The sequence below is a fragment of the Amyelois transitella genome, chromosome 4 (genome assembly GCF_032362555.1).
Source record: "Amyelois transitella isolate CPQ chromosome 4, ilAmyTran1.1, whole genome shotgun sequence".
Lineage (NCBI taxonomy): Eukaryota > Metazoa > Arthropoda > Insecta > Lepidoptera > Pyralidae > Amyelois > Amyelois transitella.
The window spans coordinates 12,708,736-12,726,424 of NC_083507.1; the positions used below are offsets into that span (position 1 = coordinate 12,708,736).

Consider the following 17,689-nt stretch of genomic DNA (forward strand, 5'->3'; position numbering starts at 1 on the left):
CAACATGGTCATAATTATTGAGCAATACTTTGATGTAGCCTTTTTAAAGTAAGCACGTACTCATATAATGTAATAAATTATTATTATTAATAACGTCGATTTAAAAATATAAACAAAGGAAAAACCTAAGATATTGATTATTTACCACAATTAAACCATTTTACATAAAATAACCCGTCCAATATTATCCCCATGCACTTTGATTCTGTCCTGACCTGACACAGGTCGAGATACTATTAGTACAAACTTTAACTCATGAAAAAATAAACGAAATCGGGGTGTACAATGAGGTAGCTCTAATTCCAACTCCAACCAGATATTTTATTACTGGCAATCAAAATCGACAACTTCCGGCTGCCTGCCCAGCCGGCCGGCTGTCATCTGGCTGTGCTGTCATTGTCTTGTCATTTTCGTAAATCTACGACGTTGCGACGCTCGTGTAATTTGTAAATTTATAAAACTCCTGCACCAAATACTAATTTCAAGTGAGTATCATTATCTTAATAACACCTTCATTAAAAGCTCGGAACGTGTAAATACTTTATTGATCTTATAGCATTCTTGTTTTTATCCAATAAGAATATTTTGTTCGACTGCGTGGGCACTCATGCCGGCTGAGATGATGCGTCTAGAAAACGTGAGGTTCCATTTTAACTTAACCACGACACGATCTTCGTTGACTTGGATATAATAATCATATTTGATGATTAGGTCTCGTGCCGTAGTGGGTAGGTTAAAAAAAAAAACTGGCTGAATTTACCTACATTTATTTAACCCAATTTTGAGATAAATTTGTGTCGTTTTAATATTTTCCACTCTCGTTAAAAGTTTTGCACATGAAGTAATTGTTTACATTTAGATAACCTTTTATCTTCATACCATTGAGTTCAACAACATAAACTACATAACCTTGTAACATGATGCTAAAAATACAATGAAACTTTAAAATATTATTTTTATGTAAAGTTGAGTTTAACAGCATGCTTCATTTTCTAATAGGGTGTGATCATGGGAAACGATAGAAAAAGACTCCGGGAATCAGATGGGGTGTTTGGGAATGAACCCAAAAAGTTTCTGTCGGAAAGGTATATTTGAATGTAACGGTGGAACTTATTTGCATGTAGGGAAGTGGGATAGTAGCTTTATTTAATTTAAAAATATTTTTTCTTATTGCTATCAAAATTAAGAAAAATAATTACACAGATTCAGAATATTTTCACTCACATCAATTGGTTAAGTAGACTTCAAGTTAAATTTTTAATTGCAAATTTTTATTAAGGTAGGTACTAACAAGACTTTTACCGAAGTTTAAAAAGAAACTTAAATGCTAATTAGATTATTAATTTCCATCTCTAAATTGCATGCTGCATGAAATAACATGCAGCCAGACATGACAGCTTCAATCATTTTGTATTAGCTTTGTGATGTAACACCTATTATTCACCATACAGATGTTTTATCTATGTAGCCTGATATTGTGTAGGTGAAGGAAATACAATGTGTGTATTTCAGTTCATTCAAGTCTCAATAACCCTGCTGTGTATATTGTCCGGAGCTAAAAAAATATGTAAACAGAACTCGCAACAGCTTGTAAATAAATAAGAAAATGAATTTGTAATATTTAAAATAAATACCATTCCTAGATAGGAATTATACCAAAAGTATCAACTTAGTAAAACTTCACACATTGGTGTTAATATTTTCTTACTTGGTATTTTTAGTATTGCAATAACAAAAAGCATGAGTATTTTGTTATTAATAACAATAATTTAAAATTTTTAAAGTAAGAAGCTTTATCAAAAGTTTAGGATGTGTCTATGCACTTAGGAGTGGTGTCACAGTCACTACCTACTAGTAAATTGGAAAACTATATCTGGCTAATTAATTCCCTTAGTCACAGCTTAAGAAAACCTGATTTTATTGGTTATATTTCTAATTAGAACTTATAACCACAATTTCACTTCCTACTAGACTTGTAGATTTGACTTTACAAAAAATAATTGTCTGATTTGTCAAACTATTCAGCTGAAATTGGCAAGTGTGAAAGATGTCGATGGAACACAAATGTTACTGCCGCGGAGACGAGGGCGCCGACCTGGATCTAGACAAGCCGGAACACCTCATGCCCATGATGAGACCATTCTCTATGAGGTGCATGTTGTTTGTAGTGTTGCCGAAACGTCGATAATTACGTTGTCGATAGTTTTGGAAAGTTGAATTATGTCGTAATTAATTTTTGTTTTCGACAGCGTTTATATTAGCTTATCGATTATCGATAGGGATCTTTTTACTGTTAAAAATAGTTGACAGGCTAGGCTGACAAAGTTGGGATTCTTTTTTAGGCGATGGGCTAGCAACCTGTCACTAGTTGAATCTCAATTCTATCATTAAGCCAAATAGCTGAACGTGGCCATTCAGTCTTTTCAAGACTGTTGGCTCTGTCTACCCTGCAAGGGATATAGACGTGACCATATGTATGTATGTATGTATGTAAAAATAGTTGTAAATTTATCCATAGAATCTGTTCACTTAATAAATTGAACACATTATACTTGTTGTAAGTGCTCAATTTATGTATTGATTTAGTTTTTAATACTTTGGTAGCAATATAATGTAGATAAAATGTAGCTGTAGTCACAGTCTATAAAATACTATTGTATCTTATGAATATGTTTAAACTTGCAGTATTATGGTCCAACTTAACTTAGTATAAAGAAAATGCCAGCCAAGTCAATTTCTTAAAACGATATGATATCTATCTCTTATTCATAAAAATGTTTTATAATCCATTCAGGCCTATCTTTCCGAAAAAAGAGTAAGGGATTTTTTAAATCTTATCTTTAAAATAATGCAGGTATAAATAACTGCAAAAAAGTTTCTATCATGGGGAAATAGAACAATTGCACTTTCATTAATAATTTAAAACCATCTGGGAGGAGTCCCATATTGCAATTATTCAATTATTCAGAATCGATTAAGTTGAAGGCTTGTTAGCATCGACATCGGCCTTGACAAGTATTTTCCCATCATTGTTCAATACAGAAGAAAGAATTAAGACGTTTTATCGTTCAATTCATTTACAAGCAACTCTAATTTCGGTACAAAACATTTGTAGGAAAATATATAATTTAGGAAGCCGTAAATTCGTCCTCTATCCAAAATAACTATTTGACTGGATGTGTATAAAACAATGCTTTGTTAGATCATAGCAAACTGATGTATTTGTGTGTGTGACACATCACACAATAATATTCCTTCATGATCTATGATGGCTTGGAAGTAGACACGCAAGTACAATCGAAAATAAGAAAGCAGAACGTTACACCTGGCCCACATAATTATAATGAAAGTAGGTACACAATAATAATAAACGAATGAAATCGTCACTACACATTGTTCTCAACACAGAACACAGAATCTTATCTCTGTGTTCTGTGGTTCACACACAAATTGTGACCCGTATGTGCCTAATAGGCTATTTGACAAAGTTCTAAAAACTATCTTAGGGTATTTATTTGTTTATAAGGAGCCCTACAAAAATACTTTTCTGCCTTTATTACAGCTATTTTATTAAAAAATCGAAAAAGAAAATGAAATATTCAAATATGCCGCCAAAACGCGACTTTTAGCAATATGGCGGCCATGGCATGCAGTGACGTAAATTTCGTGTAAATATCATACAAAGCTTGTTGGTGTTTCGAAAAGTTTTGATGTTCTCTTGTTTTATTTAACTTGTGCCACGTCATATGTGTGAAAATTATTAAAATGAGTTCCTATAAATGTTGTGCAGTGCCTCAATGCACTAATACAACAATAAAATCTCCTACTAAACTGTTTTTTTCTATGCCGATGGATTTGAATATTCGCATGAAGTGGTTTCAGATCATGATCTAAGATCAGTGGTTACCAAGATATACTTACATTGATGTTTTCACATTCCTCAGTTCGGCAGCATAGAAATCTGGATTGTCTTTGAAGAAGACGCCAACCATTGTTGCGTCCACTTTTGGTAGGTTTCGACTGTCAGCTTTCGCGGAATTGGTTTCCATTATTAAATACCTATGTTATCTGAGTAATCCTGAGCGATCAAACACTTATAAAATCTTGAATAATAATAGCGAACACTAAGGAACGGTACAATCCACAGTCTGTTTATGGATAATTGACGTCATAATAGAAATAGCCAATCACGTTCGTTTTTAGTCACGTGACAGCTGCATAAAAAAACCTAATTTTCTGAGACGGATTTTGTTAAAATAATGCAATATTTTTATCTCGCGTTATTACAAATCGTTCCAAAAAAATAATATTAAGACTGATGACATAAAAGAAATGTATATTTTTAATACAGTCAAATAGCCTATTATTATCACGTCTTCATAGAATCATTATTTAGTGGTTCCTTGAAAATGCATTGTACTTTAACGGTTGCATACATACACATACATACATAAAATCACGCCTCTTTCCCCGAGGGGTAGGCAGAGACTACCTCTTTCCACTTGCCACGATCTCTGCATAATTCCTTCGCTTCATCCACATTCATAACTCTCTGTCATTCATACATACACTGACATAGAAAAGGTAAACGATCTTGAAATATATTTAATAAGGTTACTAAAGAAAGAAATTCATTATGACTATCGATATCGATATATCTACCTTCTGTCTATCGATAATATATAGTACATATTAAATTCTTATAAGTACCTGTTTAAGTACTTCGTTCAAAGGTCTAAAAGGTATTGTATTGAAAAAAATGTTACAGTTAAACCTAAAAAATATATATAATATCTTTTTAAATTAATCTGATAAAATCATATAATAAGCTATCGTTCTTCCTTTTATTTATTTTAAAAATAAATAATGCCTTGTGCTTATCAAAATTCAAAGTAACAAGGGACTTTTCCCAAAATAATTATTGATTTATGGACATTAGTCACTTTCTTTACTAATTAGTATCAGATTGACAATTTAATCTATAATCCGCCCGGTAATTGCCAAAAGATTATATATCTACAGACTAAATTATGTTTAATTTCTTATCAGGTTTAAAGTCCCAGATAATTTATCGTGACGATAAAACTGTCTGCAGTAAAAATGTATTAAAAATAAAGACAATATTGCTGTAATTATCCTTCACTATAAGATGTCTTGATATTTTTGCCCTGTATATTCAAAAGGTAGGTATCTCTATGTATTCTATTTAGGGCTCTTCGTCTCTTTTTCTTGGGATTCTTCTTTTAGGCGACGGGATAGCAACCTCTCACTTGAATCTCAATTCTGTCAGTAAGCCAAATAGCCGAAAGTGGCTTATCAATATTGTCAAGACTGTTGGCTCTATCTACCCAGCAAGAGATATAGACGTGATTATATGTATGTATGAAAATGTCGATTATGAAAATAGGCAATTCTAATTTCTAGGCTCGAAAATCTTGAAGCGACAATATCAAACATGCTCACGACCGGTATACTGACTGACTATTTCTATAACGGCAACGGCCGGTTGCTGGTGGGGCTGTGGCGGTCTACCAGGAAGCTGAGTCGTGAGGTTCATTTGATACGAAACGAGGAGTTTCCAGTAGTGTGGGACGGTGATAGGTTCGTGTATGTAGTGTAGCGAGTGTAGAATCGAGATTTGATTGTAAAATCATGAGCCCTTTTGGGCATATACGAGTATATGTAGGGTTTGCTTTGAAAAGGGATTTATCTGGAGGCAATTGGTTGCTGTGAAAAGTTGACTTATTTCGAGTAGGTATACGAGTATACTTGATTAACAAATAAGAGCAAAAAAATTAAAAATGCATTTAATATGCACTTTCGAACGGTCGGACGAATATTTTGATTCGGACACATTTTGAGCTAACATTACGTCTTAATCCAAATTAATCTCAAATATACTTCCATCTCCATCAAAATCAACATTAAGAGTGTGAAGGACCTTATTTCTTAGACACTGCGCCAAATCATGATCCCGGTTAGGTAAAACTAGCTGTGTCCGCGACTTAGTCCGCGAGGAATAGTTATTTTTGGCATCATTGAAGCCTTCAAGGATCAATAATTTTCCCCGTTTTTTTTTCACATTTTCCATTATTTGTTCGCTCCTAATAGTTGCAGCGTGATGTTATATAGCCTAAAGCCTTCCTCGATAAATGGTCTATTCAACACAAGAAGAATTTTTTAATTCGAACCAGTAGTTCCTGAGATTATAGCGCGTTTAAACAAACAAATTCTTCAGCTTTATAATATTAGTATAGATGGCCACTTCTTTTCTGTGTTGAAGGTCGATTTATCAGTTTTAGGTACTGTCTACTCAACCATCAAGGTGGAAAGGTAGGCATTGGCTACTCAACCATTAAGGTTGATAATAATGCTTTTGAATTGCGTTATATAAGCAGTCTGTTTCGTTTATAACATTTTCATGTTGTTGAACTTTTGTTATCTCAATAAATATTACTTAATAACCAGTCTCCTCGATTTTGTCTGCATATGAAGTTCAATTATTGAAATGTAATTGGCACAGACAGAATTAATCATTAATAATGTAAACCAAACTTAAAAAAATATAGGTACATACATAGGTATAATCACGTTTTTTATCCCTTACGGTGTAGACAGAGCAAACAGATTCGCAAATACTGGAAGGCCACGTTCAGCTGTATGGTTTAAATATTAAATTGAAATTCAGATACTGACAGGCTGCTAGCCCGCAACCCAAAAGAGGAATCTAAAGTTATCGGCCTATCCTTTAGTTGCCTTTTACGACATCCATGGAAAGGAAAGGGAAGAGGTCGGAAACCACTCGGCACAAAACAATTATGCATCTTCTATTTTTAACTAGCGACCCGCCCCGGCTTCGCACGGGTGCAAAATTCGGAAAAAATTATACACAAAAACCTTCCTCTTGAATCACTCTACAAAAAACCGCATCAAAATCTGTTGCGTAATTTTAAAGATTTAAGCATACAGACAAACAGACTAAAATAGCGACTTTGTTTTATACTATGTAGTGATCTTACAAAACACTAACCAACCCCAGCTTCGCACGTCAAAAGTTCTTAGAAATCTAACATAAGTAATTATCATACATACCTATATTGATATGATTGATATGATATAATTCTTACGAAATCTTACCTTAACTCTGTATAGCATGTGGCATTTTAAGTGTGCTGTATAGCATGAGGTATTCATTGAAATATAAATTATCATATACACATCAGTCAATTTGAGTCACACAACGCACGTTTCAAACCAGGTATGTGACAGGCAAATACTGAGAAGGTTTAGTCGCTCAATTCCTGTCGAGGCGTATAAACGTGTGTGCTTTTTGTGCAGTGTATAGTGATATATAGGTAATAATTTGTAATTAGTTATAGTATGTAGTAGTAAGAATTACTGTAGGTATCGCTAAGTTTATTAATCTAGTAATTTAGTTTTTGTAATTTTTTGATTAGAAATGAGTTTCTGGTGATTTGATATCGGTATTAATTTGATAGATAATTCGAGAAGAATAATAATATCTCTTATTAGATTTGCCTTTTTTTGAAACACAATCTGAGACACCAAGAATCATATGGAAATTTTAAAGAATCTTAATTTTTTATATTTTTATATTTTTTTATTAAATTAATCTTACAATACGGCATTTTATGAAATGGTATTGGTGTTTTTCATCACTCATCATCATCACAAATTCAGTGATAGTATCCTAGATTGGGTTAGAAATTCGTGTTTTTTACACAAAGCCAAAGTTTGCCCGACGCAATTTTTCAAGGAATCTTAACCTATATTGGATCATGGCTGTATAGGTACGCATTCAGTTGCCGTTTAGATACGCAGGTAGAAGTAGGATATGCAGGTTTCCTCACGATATTCTCCATCGCCGCAACAGCGCCGGTCGCAAATTTAACTGTTCCCAATCCTAATTTCAACCGTAAAATCTAAGCAATAAAATTTAAATTCCAGCTTCAACAAAATGCCGCTGCAGCTTACGAAACCCGCGCCCCAGTTCAAGACCACGGCGGTCGTGAACGGAGAGTTCAAGGATGTGTCTCTCTCAGACTACAAGGGGAAATACGTCGTGCTGTTCTTCTATCCTTTGGACTTGTGAGTAGTTTTTTAGACTGTGACAGTCGTGGACTGTGAGCTGTATCATCGAAATTTCTTCAACAAGATCCATCTACGTAGTCTTTACCTACATTAAGCAATTTATATGCAAGAATAGTGGCAATTTTAAGTCTATACTTACTAACTTTTTTGAAAGAGGCGTGAATACCATACCCTGTTAAGAAATTAGAATTATTATTTCAGAAATTAGAATTATTTTAGTCCAGACCACACTAACTATTGCAATAAAAATATATTACACCCTTCCGGACAATTTACGTTGGAAGAAATAAATTTAATATTTGCAAAAAAATTTGAATTATTATTATTAAAAATAAAACACATCACACAGTGACTATTGTAGTAGTTAGAACTGAAATGTACAAAATGCAACAAATATGTAAATTGACATTGAAGAGACGTAGGTATAATATTTTACCTAACCGGGACCATGATTTGGCGCAGTGGTTAAGAAATAAGGTCCTTCACACTCTTAAGGTTGGTTTCGATCGAGATGGAAGTGTATGTGAGATCAATTTGGGTCAAGACGTAATGTTAACTTATTTACTATAAACTCAAAATTCTGCTTAAAATATGTCCGATTCAAAATTTTCGTCCGACCGTTCGAAAGTGCATATTGATGCATTTTGTTGTTTTTTTTTATTTTTTGCTTGTTTGTTTTTTTGCTTTGTTGTTTTCTTATCTGTAAATCAAGTATACTCGTAAAGTCAATCGAAGAGGTTTGCAATATGCCGTGATGAGGATTAAGGAGTCTTTTGAATTAAATGAAATTGAATAAAGGAGTTATTTGTATCCACGACTGAAATACCATCAGAAATGCGGCTATCATCAGACAGAATTAACCATCTGATTATCTCAAAACTCTATTTTACATTAAATCAAAGTAATAGGTACTTATCTAATGAAAAAACATCTTATATCTAATTGAGATATTCTAGAAACAATCAATTTAACCGTTTCTCTAGCATAAACAGACCCCGTAACAAACAATTTTAACATAATTAACAATTTAAAAATCTGAACCTTGAACCGTGCCGGCGTTTCGGTAACCAGTTTCGTACCATTTCGTACGTTCTCATTCCACGAGACAACGTTGTCTCGGTTCATTTTTATTTTATATACAGTTTCTTTGTTGTTGTGCGCCGTGTGGTTCCCGGCACGAATAGAAAAAAGAATAGGACCACTCCATCTCTTTCCCATGGATGTCGTAAAAGGCGACTAAGGGGTAGGCTTATAAACTTGGGATTCTTCTTTTAGGCGATGGGCTAGCAACCTGTCACTATTTGAATCTCAATTCCATCTTAAAGCCAAACAGATGAACGTGGCCTGTTAAGTCTTTATAAGACTGTTGGCTCTGTCTACCCCGCAAGGGATATAAACGTGATTATATGTATGTAGGTATTTATGTATGTATGTTCTTTGTTAATATTGTCGCTTGTAAATTATATCCTGTCTGACATGATATTTAATTGAAATTACTGATCAAAAATACTTATTGCCTGGAAGAGATTGTATAGATGGCCTACATTTGCCGTCATCCAATATTATAGACTAATTGTGCCCGCGACTTCGTCCGCGTGGAATAGTTATTTTTGGCATCATTGAAGCCCTAAAGGATGAATAAAAAAACGGGGATAATTATTATTTTAGTATAGATTTTGTTAGTCATTTATTAAATATTTTAGAGGACTTTTGTAAACTTATATAAACATTCATACAAACATATTGTCACGTCTATATCCCTTGCAGTGCAAACAGAGCCAAAAGTCCCGAGAATTGTATCATTAAGCCAAGGAACGTGGCCTTCAGCTGCTTAGCTTAATGATAGAATTGAGATTAAAATAGGAACAAGTTGGTAGCCCATCACCTAAAATAATCCAAAGCTAATTAACCTAAAGATTTGCATAACGTAACTACTAGTTCCTACTATAGGCCGCTCGCGACTTCGTCCGCGTGGAAACCCTATCAATCCCGCGGGAACTTCGGGATAAAAAGTAGCATATAATGTTATTCTGGGTCTTCAGCTACCTATTTACCATACGGAACCGATTTCATCGTAATCGGTTCAGTAGCGTTGCCTGAAAGAGTAACAAACATCCATACTGACATACATACAAACTTTCGCATTTATAATATTAGTAGGATTAGAAGTCTCTATTAGGTACGTGATAAAGGCTATTAGTCCCAATCCATAATTTGTCGCGATATGCCAGTAGGATTATATCTGTAAGTACCGGCTCACATTTCACTGAGATAAACCTTTGAAGTGCAAAAAAAACGCCGATACCTACCATAAATAAGTAAATAAATATATACGAGACAATTTCCACACATTGAGTTAGCCTGATGTAAGTTGTGTAACGAGATGCTAACTATATTTTATACATACATATAATCACGTCTATATCCTTTGCGGGGTAGACAGAGCCAACAGTCTTGTAAAGACTTATAGGCGACGTTCAGCTATTTGGCGTTAAGATAAAATTGAGATTCAAATAGTGACAGGTTGCTATTCCATCGCCTAAAAAAGAATCCCAAGTTTGTAAGCCTATCCCTTAGTCGCATTTCACGACATCCATGGGAAAGAGATGGAGTGGTCCTATTATTTTTGTATTGGTGCCGGGAACCACACAGCACTATATTTTATAATAAATCCTACTACTATTATAAAGGCGAAAGTTTGTATGGATGTTTGTTACTCTTTCACGCAAAAACTACTGAACCGATTACCATGAAATTTGGTATGTAGGTAGCTGAAGACCCAGAATAACACATAAGCTACTTTTTATCCCAGAGTTCCCGCGGGATTGATAGGGTTTCCATGCGGACGAAGTCCTCTAGTACTTAATAAAGAAAAACATCCCAGACCCAAAGTAATCGGAAAAAGTTCATATCTCATCGTGCCCTAGCCGGGATTGGAACCCGAGACCCTCCGGTGTCACAAGCAAGGGTAATACCGCTGCGCCACAGAGGCCGTCAAACTTCAAAGAGAGATTTATTATCTTATCTGCAACTACGTTTATCTTAAATGTTATATCTCATTGCTAATTTAATCTAAGCACGTTCAGTTTTGACTGAGATAGATATGTCAATAACTTTTCCTTTTATTGATAAAAAACGGAGTAGGTACTTAAATATTAATCTTAAATGCAACGCACTGTACCATGTCGTATGCAAAAAAAACGATTTATTTGATAAGTTAATTGAATACATACATATGGTCACGTCTATATCCCTTGCGGGGTAGACAGAGCCAACAGTCTTGAAAAGACTGAATGGCCACGTTCAGCTATTTGGCTTAATGATAGAATTGAGATTCAAATAGTGACAGGTTGCTAGCCCATCGCCAAGAAATGAATCCCAAGTTTGTAAGCCTATCCCTTAGTCGCCTTTTACGATATCCATGGGAAAGAGATGGAGTGGTCCTATTCTTTTTTGTATTGGTGCCGGGAACCAGATGGAATATCTCTTTCCCATGGATGTCGTAAAAGGCGACTAAGGGATAGGCTTACAAACCTGGGATTCTTTTTTAGGCCATGGGTAAGCAACCTGTCACTATTTGAATCTCAATTCTATCATTAATCCAAATAGCTGAACGTGGCCATTCATTCTTTTCAAGACTGTTGGCTCTGTCTACCCCGCAAGGGATATAGACGTGACCATGTGTATGTAATTTTTTATGCTCGAACTATGCTAAATTTAAATGTTAAATTTCCCACGGGAATGTAACTGTTAAATTTAAAGACATTAAGAAATTTTATTAACGTGTGTATTTTGTGGGTTAACGATTCAGAATTTTTTTTATGCTTTGTACAAATTTAATGGTAAGGAAAGTATAACTATTGTAATACATAATATAAAGTATATCCACATCCACATCCACACTAATAATAAAGAGGAAAGATTTGTATTTTTGTATGTTTGTGTGGAATTAACTCAAAAACTACTGGTCCGATTTTGATAAAATTTGGCACAGATATAGAATAGACCTTCAAAAGTGACATAGGTTTTGTTTTTACTCTTTGTTTATTTCAAAATATAAAACACAAAAATATGTCCACCCGTGCGAAGCCGGGGCGGGCCGCTAGTCTATTATAAAATAGTATAACGCGAAGGTAAGTTTGTTTGTTTCCTAACACGTTAACTAAACCTATCTTGAAATTTTGCTTATATTTATTAAAAGAGTCTGAAGAAGGTCATAGGTTACTTTCCATCTCGGTAAAAACTACAGTTCCTTCGGGACTTGCGGAAAAACTTTTTTGTAGGTGGCGCTAAATTCGCGCGAGTAGGTGGCGCTAAATTAGCGCGAGCGAAGCTACGGGTAAAAGCTAGCTTTCAATAAACTACAACTGATAACTAAAATAAAACATTGTGTATCATGTGATGTTATCAAACATATATTTTTATCTTAACTGTCCATTTACAGAAGATAAACTGTAACATTATAATCTAATGGTTTTTAGTTTTTTTTTTTTACATTACATAAGTGATATTGTTAAGTGCCCACTTTGTTTATGTACATTACGTATATTTTATTTCAATGACCTGATGAACTATTATTTTAAGTGTTACATGATAATAGTCTGATTACTATAGCAGAGAGCCAAAGACTTACTTAATGCTAATTCAGCGTTATAACCAATTTTTATCTAAAATAAATATAAAAGTGAATGACTGACATATCAAAAGCACAGCTCAAACCGCTGGATCTAGAGAATTGGAAATTTGACGTATAGGTTCTTTATGTGGTCTAGGGGTCCATTTTCCGAAATTCCCGCGGGAACGGGAATCATTGTGGTTTTTCGCTTTACGCAAACCGAGCCGCGAGCGTCATCGAGTAAACTCACGCCTCTTTCACAGAGGTATAGACAGAGACTGAATGTATCGAATTGCCACAATCCTTGCATACTTCTTCGGCACTACTAATTTTTTCGTTCCATCTATACTAATATTATAAAGCTGAAGAGTATGTTTGTTTGTTTGAACGCACTAATGAAAAAATATTTTTGTGTTGAATAGACCATTTATCGAGATCATTCGAAGGCTTTAGGCTATATAACATCACGCTGCAACTATTAGGAGCGAATAAATAATGGAAAATGTGAAAAAAATCGGGGTAAATTAATAATTAATTCATCCTTGAGCGCTTCAATGATGCCCAATGAAGCGGACGAAGTCGCGGGCACAGCTATTATTTAATATTTTATATATTTTTTTTACACGGTTTACGTTGAGTATGCAATACGAGAAGTTTTTCAGAAATTTCCACGGGAACAGAAATTAAGAGGATTTATCTCTTGACGCGGGCGTCCTTTAGGAATGGTAGATTTTTTTATCAACAAACAAAAATAGCTGTTATCAGTATACTTTGTACTTCAAATTTGGCATGAATCTGCGACTTGATATTGAATAACGCGTCTGTTCAATATCTTATCTTAATACGTGATCCGTTCTGTGCTACAACTTTATCATTTAAATATAGCCATCAATGTATGACGTCCAAAGTCTCATGGAAATGTATTGGAATTATTCGTACTTTTCTACTTGAGATAAAAGAACAGAATAATTAGTGCCGTGTGGTTACCGGCACCAATAGAAAAAAGAATGGGACCACTTCATCTGTTTTCCCATGGATGTCGTAAAAGGCGACTAAGGGATCGGCTAATAAACTTGGGATTCTTCTTTTAGTCCATCGCGGGCTAGCAACCTGTCACTATTTGAAACTCAGTTCTATCTTTAAGCCAAATAGCTGAGGGTGGCCTATCAGTATTTTCAAGACTGTTGGCTCTGTCTACCCCGCAAGGGATATAGACGTGATTATACGTATTACGTATGTATGTATTATTTGGGAAGGCCCGAACACACTAAACGCAAGTCAGATGTGGCACCAAGTTGTAGTAAAAGAACATACATACATATAATCACGTGTATATCCCTGGCGGGGTAGACAGAGCCAACAGTCTTGAAAAGACTTATAGGCCACGTTCAGCTGTTTGGCTTAATGATGGAATTGAGATTCTAATCGTGACAGGTTGCTAGCCCATCGCCTAAAAAAAGAATCCCAAGTTTATAAACCTATCCCTTAGTCGCCTTTTACGACATCCATGGGAACGAGATGGTGTGGTCCTATTCTTGTTTTTTTATTAGTGCCGGGAACCACACGGCATTGTATTGTACAAGAAACTCTATGTAATATTAGTACTGAATATTAGTTATGTTATGATTAAACAAAATAAACTAACTTACTTAAATTTTTCGTTAAAGATGATACCGACATTCATATAACCATCTCTCTCCCACTTGCAGCACGTTCGTATGCCCGACCGAGATCATCGCTTTCTCCGAGGGCGCCGACGATTTTCGTAAGATCGGCTGTGAAGTCATCGCCGCGTCCACCGACTCGCACTTCACACATCTGGCGTGGATAAACACACCTCGTAAACAGGGTAAGAAACGGTATTTTACATGCATACATAGATATAATCACGTCTATAGACCTTGCGGGGTAGACAGACCCGACGGCCTTGAAAGGATTGAAAGGACACGTTCGGCTGTTCAGCTTAATTATAGATTAAAATAGCGTTAGAGATGATGAGCGTGAGATGGTTCGGTCATGTGGAGAGGATGAATGAAAACAGGTTGACTAAGCAGATATACATGGAGAGTGTGGAGGGAAAGGTCGGGGTGGGAAGACCTAGACGAACATATCTTGATCAAATTAAGGACGTCCTGGTGAAGGGTCAGGTCAAAAGTGCCCGAAACCGCCGACCTTGCATGAAGAGAGTTATAAATGTGGATGAAGCAAAGGAAGTATGCAGGGATCGTGGCAAGTGGAAAGAGGTAGTCTCTGCCTACCCCTCCGGGAAAGAGGCGTGAGTTTATGTATGTATGTAATAGCGTTAGGTCATTTTCGCGCCAAAAAAAAAAATTACCTGTACAGGTATAATAATGTAACTTTTAAAAATGGCAATTCAGTAACAGTTTCTCATAAAAAAAAGTAATTTTAAAAATGGTAATTCAGTAACAATTTCTCATAAAAAAAAAAAATTTAAAAATGGTAATTCTGTAACAGTTTCTCATAAAAAAATAATTTAAAAAATGGTAATTCAGTAACAGTTTCTCATAAAAAAAAATAATTTTAAAAATGGTAATTCAGTAACAGTTGCTCATAAAAATAAAAAAAACAATTTTTTTAATCATTTAGGTATAGGGACATTTAAACAATCACTCAATAATTGTCACATCCTTTGGTTTCACAATATTGGGTTGACGTCAATAGATAAATACCAAATTAGCGAGGCTTGGAGAGGTACAATAATAAATAATTTTTCCGTCCAGGCGGGCTCGGCCCCAAGCTTGGAGAGGTATAATAATATTTCTTGTTAATGTCCAGGCGGGCTCGGCCCCATGAACATCCCGATCATCAGCGACAAGTCGCACAAGATCGCGCGCGACTACGGCGTGCTCAACGATGACACCGGCATCCCGTACCGCGGGCTGTTCATCATCGACGACAAGCAGAACCTGCGGCAGATCACCGTCAACGACCTGCCCGTGGGACGGTCAGTGTACTACTTACATCCTACTACTATTATAAAGGCGAAAGTTTGTATGGATGTATGGATGTTTGTTACTCTTTCACGCAAAAACTACTGAACCGATTACCATGAAATTTGGTATGTAGGTAGCTGAAGACCCAGAATAACACATAGGCTACTTTTTATCCCAGAGTTCCCGCGGGATTGATAGGGTTTCCATGCGGACGAAGTCGCGGGCGGCCTCTAGTACATACATACATATGGTCACGTCTACAGGGTGACATTTAAAACAACTGCACCCTTTTAAACATAGACTATACCCATGCTTCTGAGCCGTTTGAGCCTATTTTTATTTAAATTAAACGTCATCATTTTTACATTAAAAAAAAACCATCAAAAACAATGTTACACGCTTTATTAAAGACCAATACTATAAAAAGAAATTAAAACTAAACATGTAAATAAATGTCTGAAAAATAAATTATTTTTCTAGTATCAATATCAAGTACAGAGTTGTCGAGATCGCTCAGCTGAATGAATTGTGTCGTTGACCTCTGAATCTTACGCGTCGCTTTTCCGCCGCCCGATCGTGGATTTTGATACTTTTATTTTTTTTTTTCGTACTATCTGAAATATGAACCGATATTTTTCTTTTAACGTTTTTAAATATCCTTTAGATGAGTACACTTAACAGTTAAATTTATGCAGTTCAATTAAAAGTCACCCTGTAGACTTGATTTTATTTTATATATGCAAGATGAAGACTAAATTATCAACCAGTTCTTAAAAACAAATGTAATTAATCGTTTACACTCAGGTCAGTGGAGGAGACCCTGAGGCTGGTGCAGGCGTTCCAGTTCACGGACAAGCACGGCGAGGTGTGCCCCGCCAACTGGAAGCCCGGCGACAAGACCATCAAGCCCGACACCAAGGCGGCGCAGGAGTACTTCGTCGACGCCAACTAGTGCGCCCGTGGCGGCGGGTCAATGTGAACTGGATTTGATGGAAAATCTATTTGGCAATCTATATTCTATATTTAAATCATTGTGAACTGGATTTGATGGAAAATCTATTTGGCATATTATTTAAAAAAAAATTGTGAAAATTCTTGTTTGGTTATGCTTAATTTGTTTTTTTTTTTAATACGTGTACCAACTAGCTTTTTCGTTCAGTACTTATGCTTTAATTTTTTTTTTTAGTACTTTATCCTACAAGCTTTTTTTCGTTCAGTAGATACTTAAGGATAAAGTTTGAATATGTTTGCATTTGATTTCACTATCATAAATATGATTTATGATTTGGATGTAAATTTTTTTGCAAGCTCTATTTAAATTACACTTGCTATAATCTGTTCTCTTCAGAGAAGAACGTTCACAAATATCACTAGATAACCAATATGTCATTCTGTCGATCAGAAAACTAGGTTAAAAATTTGTAAAATGCTCTTGTCATTCGCACACACGTTTTCATTTTGAAGGTGTCAAGTTTGACGTATGAAATTTTGTTTTTTTTTTTTAATTGTGCGTGTACGATTGAAAGGCATAGGAATCGGAAACCTTAAAATTTTTATCTTTGCATTTGCCGGGTTAAATCCTGAATTGATTATTACATTTTGCAATTTTAACTTTCATTGTCTTAAGGATCAGATTGCTATGCCCATTATTGTACAATACTAAAGATTTAAAAGTAGGTGCGAATCTCACGCATTAGTTACGGGTCGGACAATAAATTGAAATAAAGTTCATTCTCTTTACATTCTGTATCAATCGAGGCTGTAATAAACTACTTACATTTTAAAGATTTTCTTTTATTTTCACATGAACCACCTTATGCCGTGTGGTTCCCGGCACCAATAGAAAAAAGAATAAGACCACTCCATCTCTCTCCCATGTATGTAGTAAAAGGCGACTAAGGCGTAGGCTTATATATTTGAGATTCTTTTAGGCGATGGGCTAGCAACCTGTCACTATTTGAATCTCAATTCTATCTTAAAGCCAAATAGCTGAAGTTGGCCTATCAGT

At 35.2% G+C, this 17,689-nt stretch overlaps 1 protein-coding gene across 3 annotated transcripts; it reads left to right on the forward strand.

Moving 5' to 3' along the window:
- Positions 1-347: 347 nt before the first annotated feature.
- On the forward strand, positions 348-17,466 carry LOC106139801 (peroxiredoxin 2). 3 transcript variants are annotated; one of them, XM_013341299.2, is made up of 5 exons: positions 348-485; positions 7,969-8,109; positions 14,437-14,576; positions 15,524-15,692; positions 16,486-17,466. In XM_013341299.2, the coding sequence occupies exons 2-5, from the start codon at positions 7,979-7,981 to the stop codon at positions 16,631-16,633; spliced, it is 588 nt and encodes a 195-aa protein (XP_013196753.1). In that variant the 5' UTR covers positions 348-485; positions 7,969-7,978; the 3' UTR covers positions 16,634-17,466. The 3 variants fall into 3 exon arrangements, with proteins under 3 accessions (XP_013196753.1, XP_013196754.1, XP_060810312.1); XM_013341300.2 differs by lacking the exon at positions 348-485 and adding an exon at positions 7,209-7,355; XM_060954329.1 differs by lacking the exon at positions 348-485 and adding an exon at positions 7,931-7,934.
- Positions 17,467-17,689: the final 223 nt, after the last annotated feature.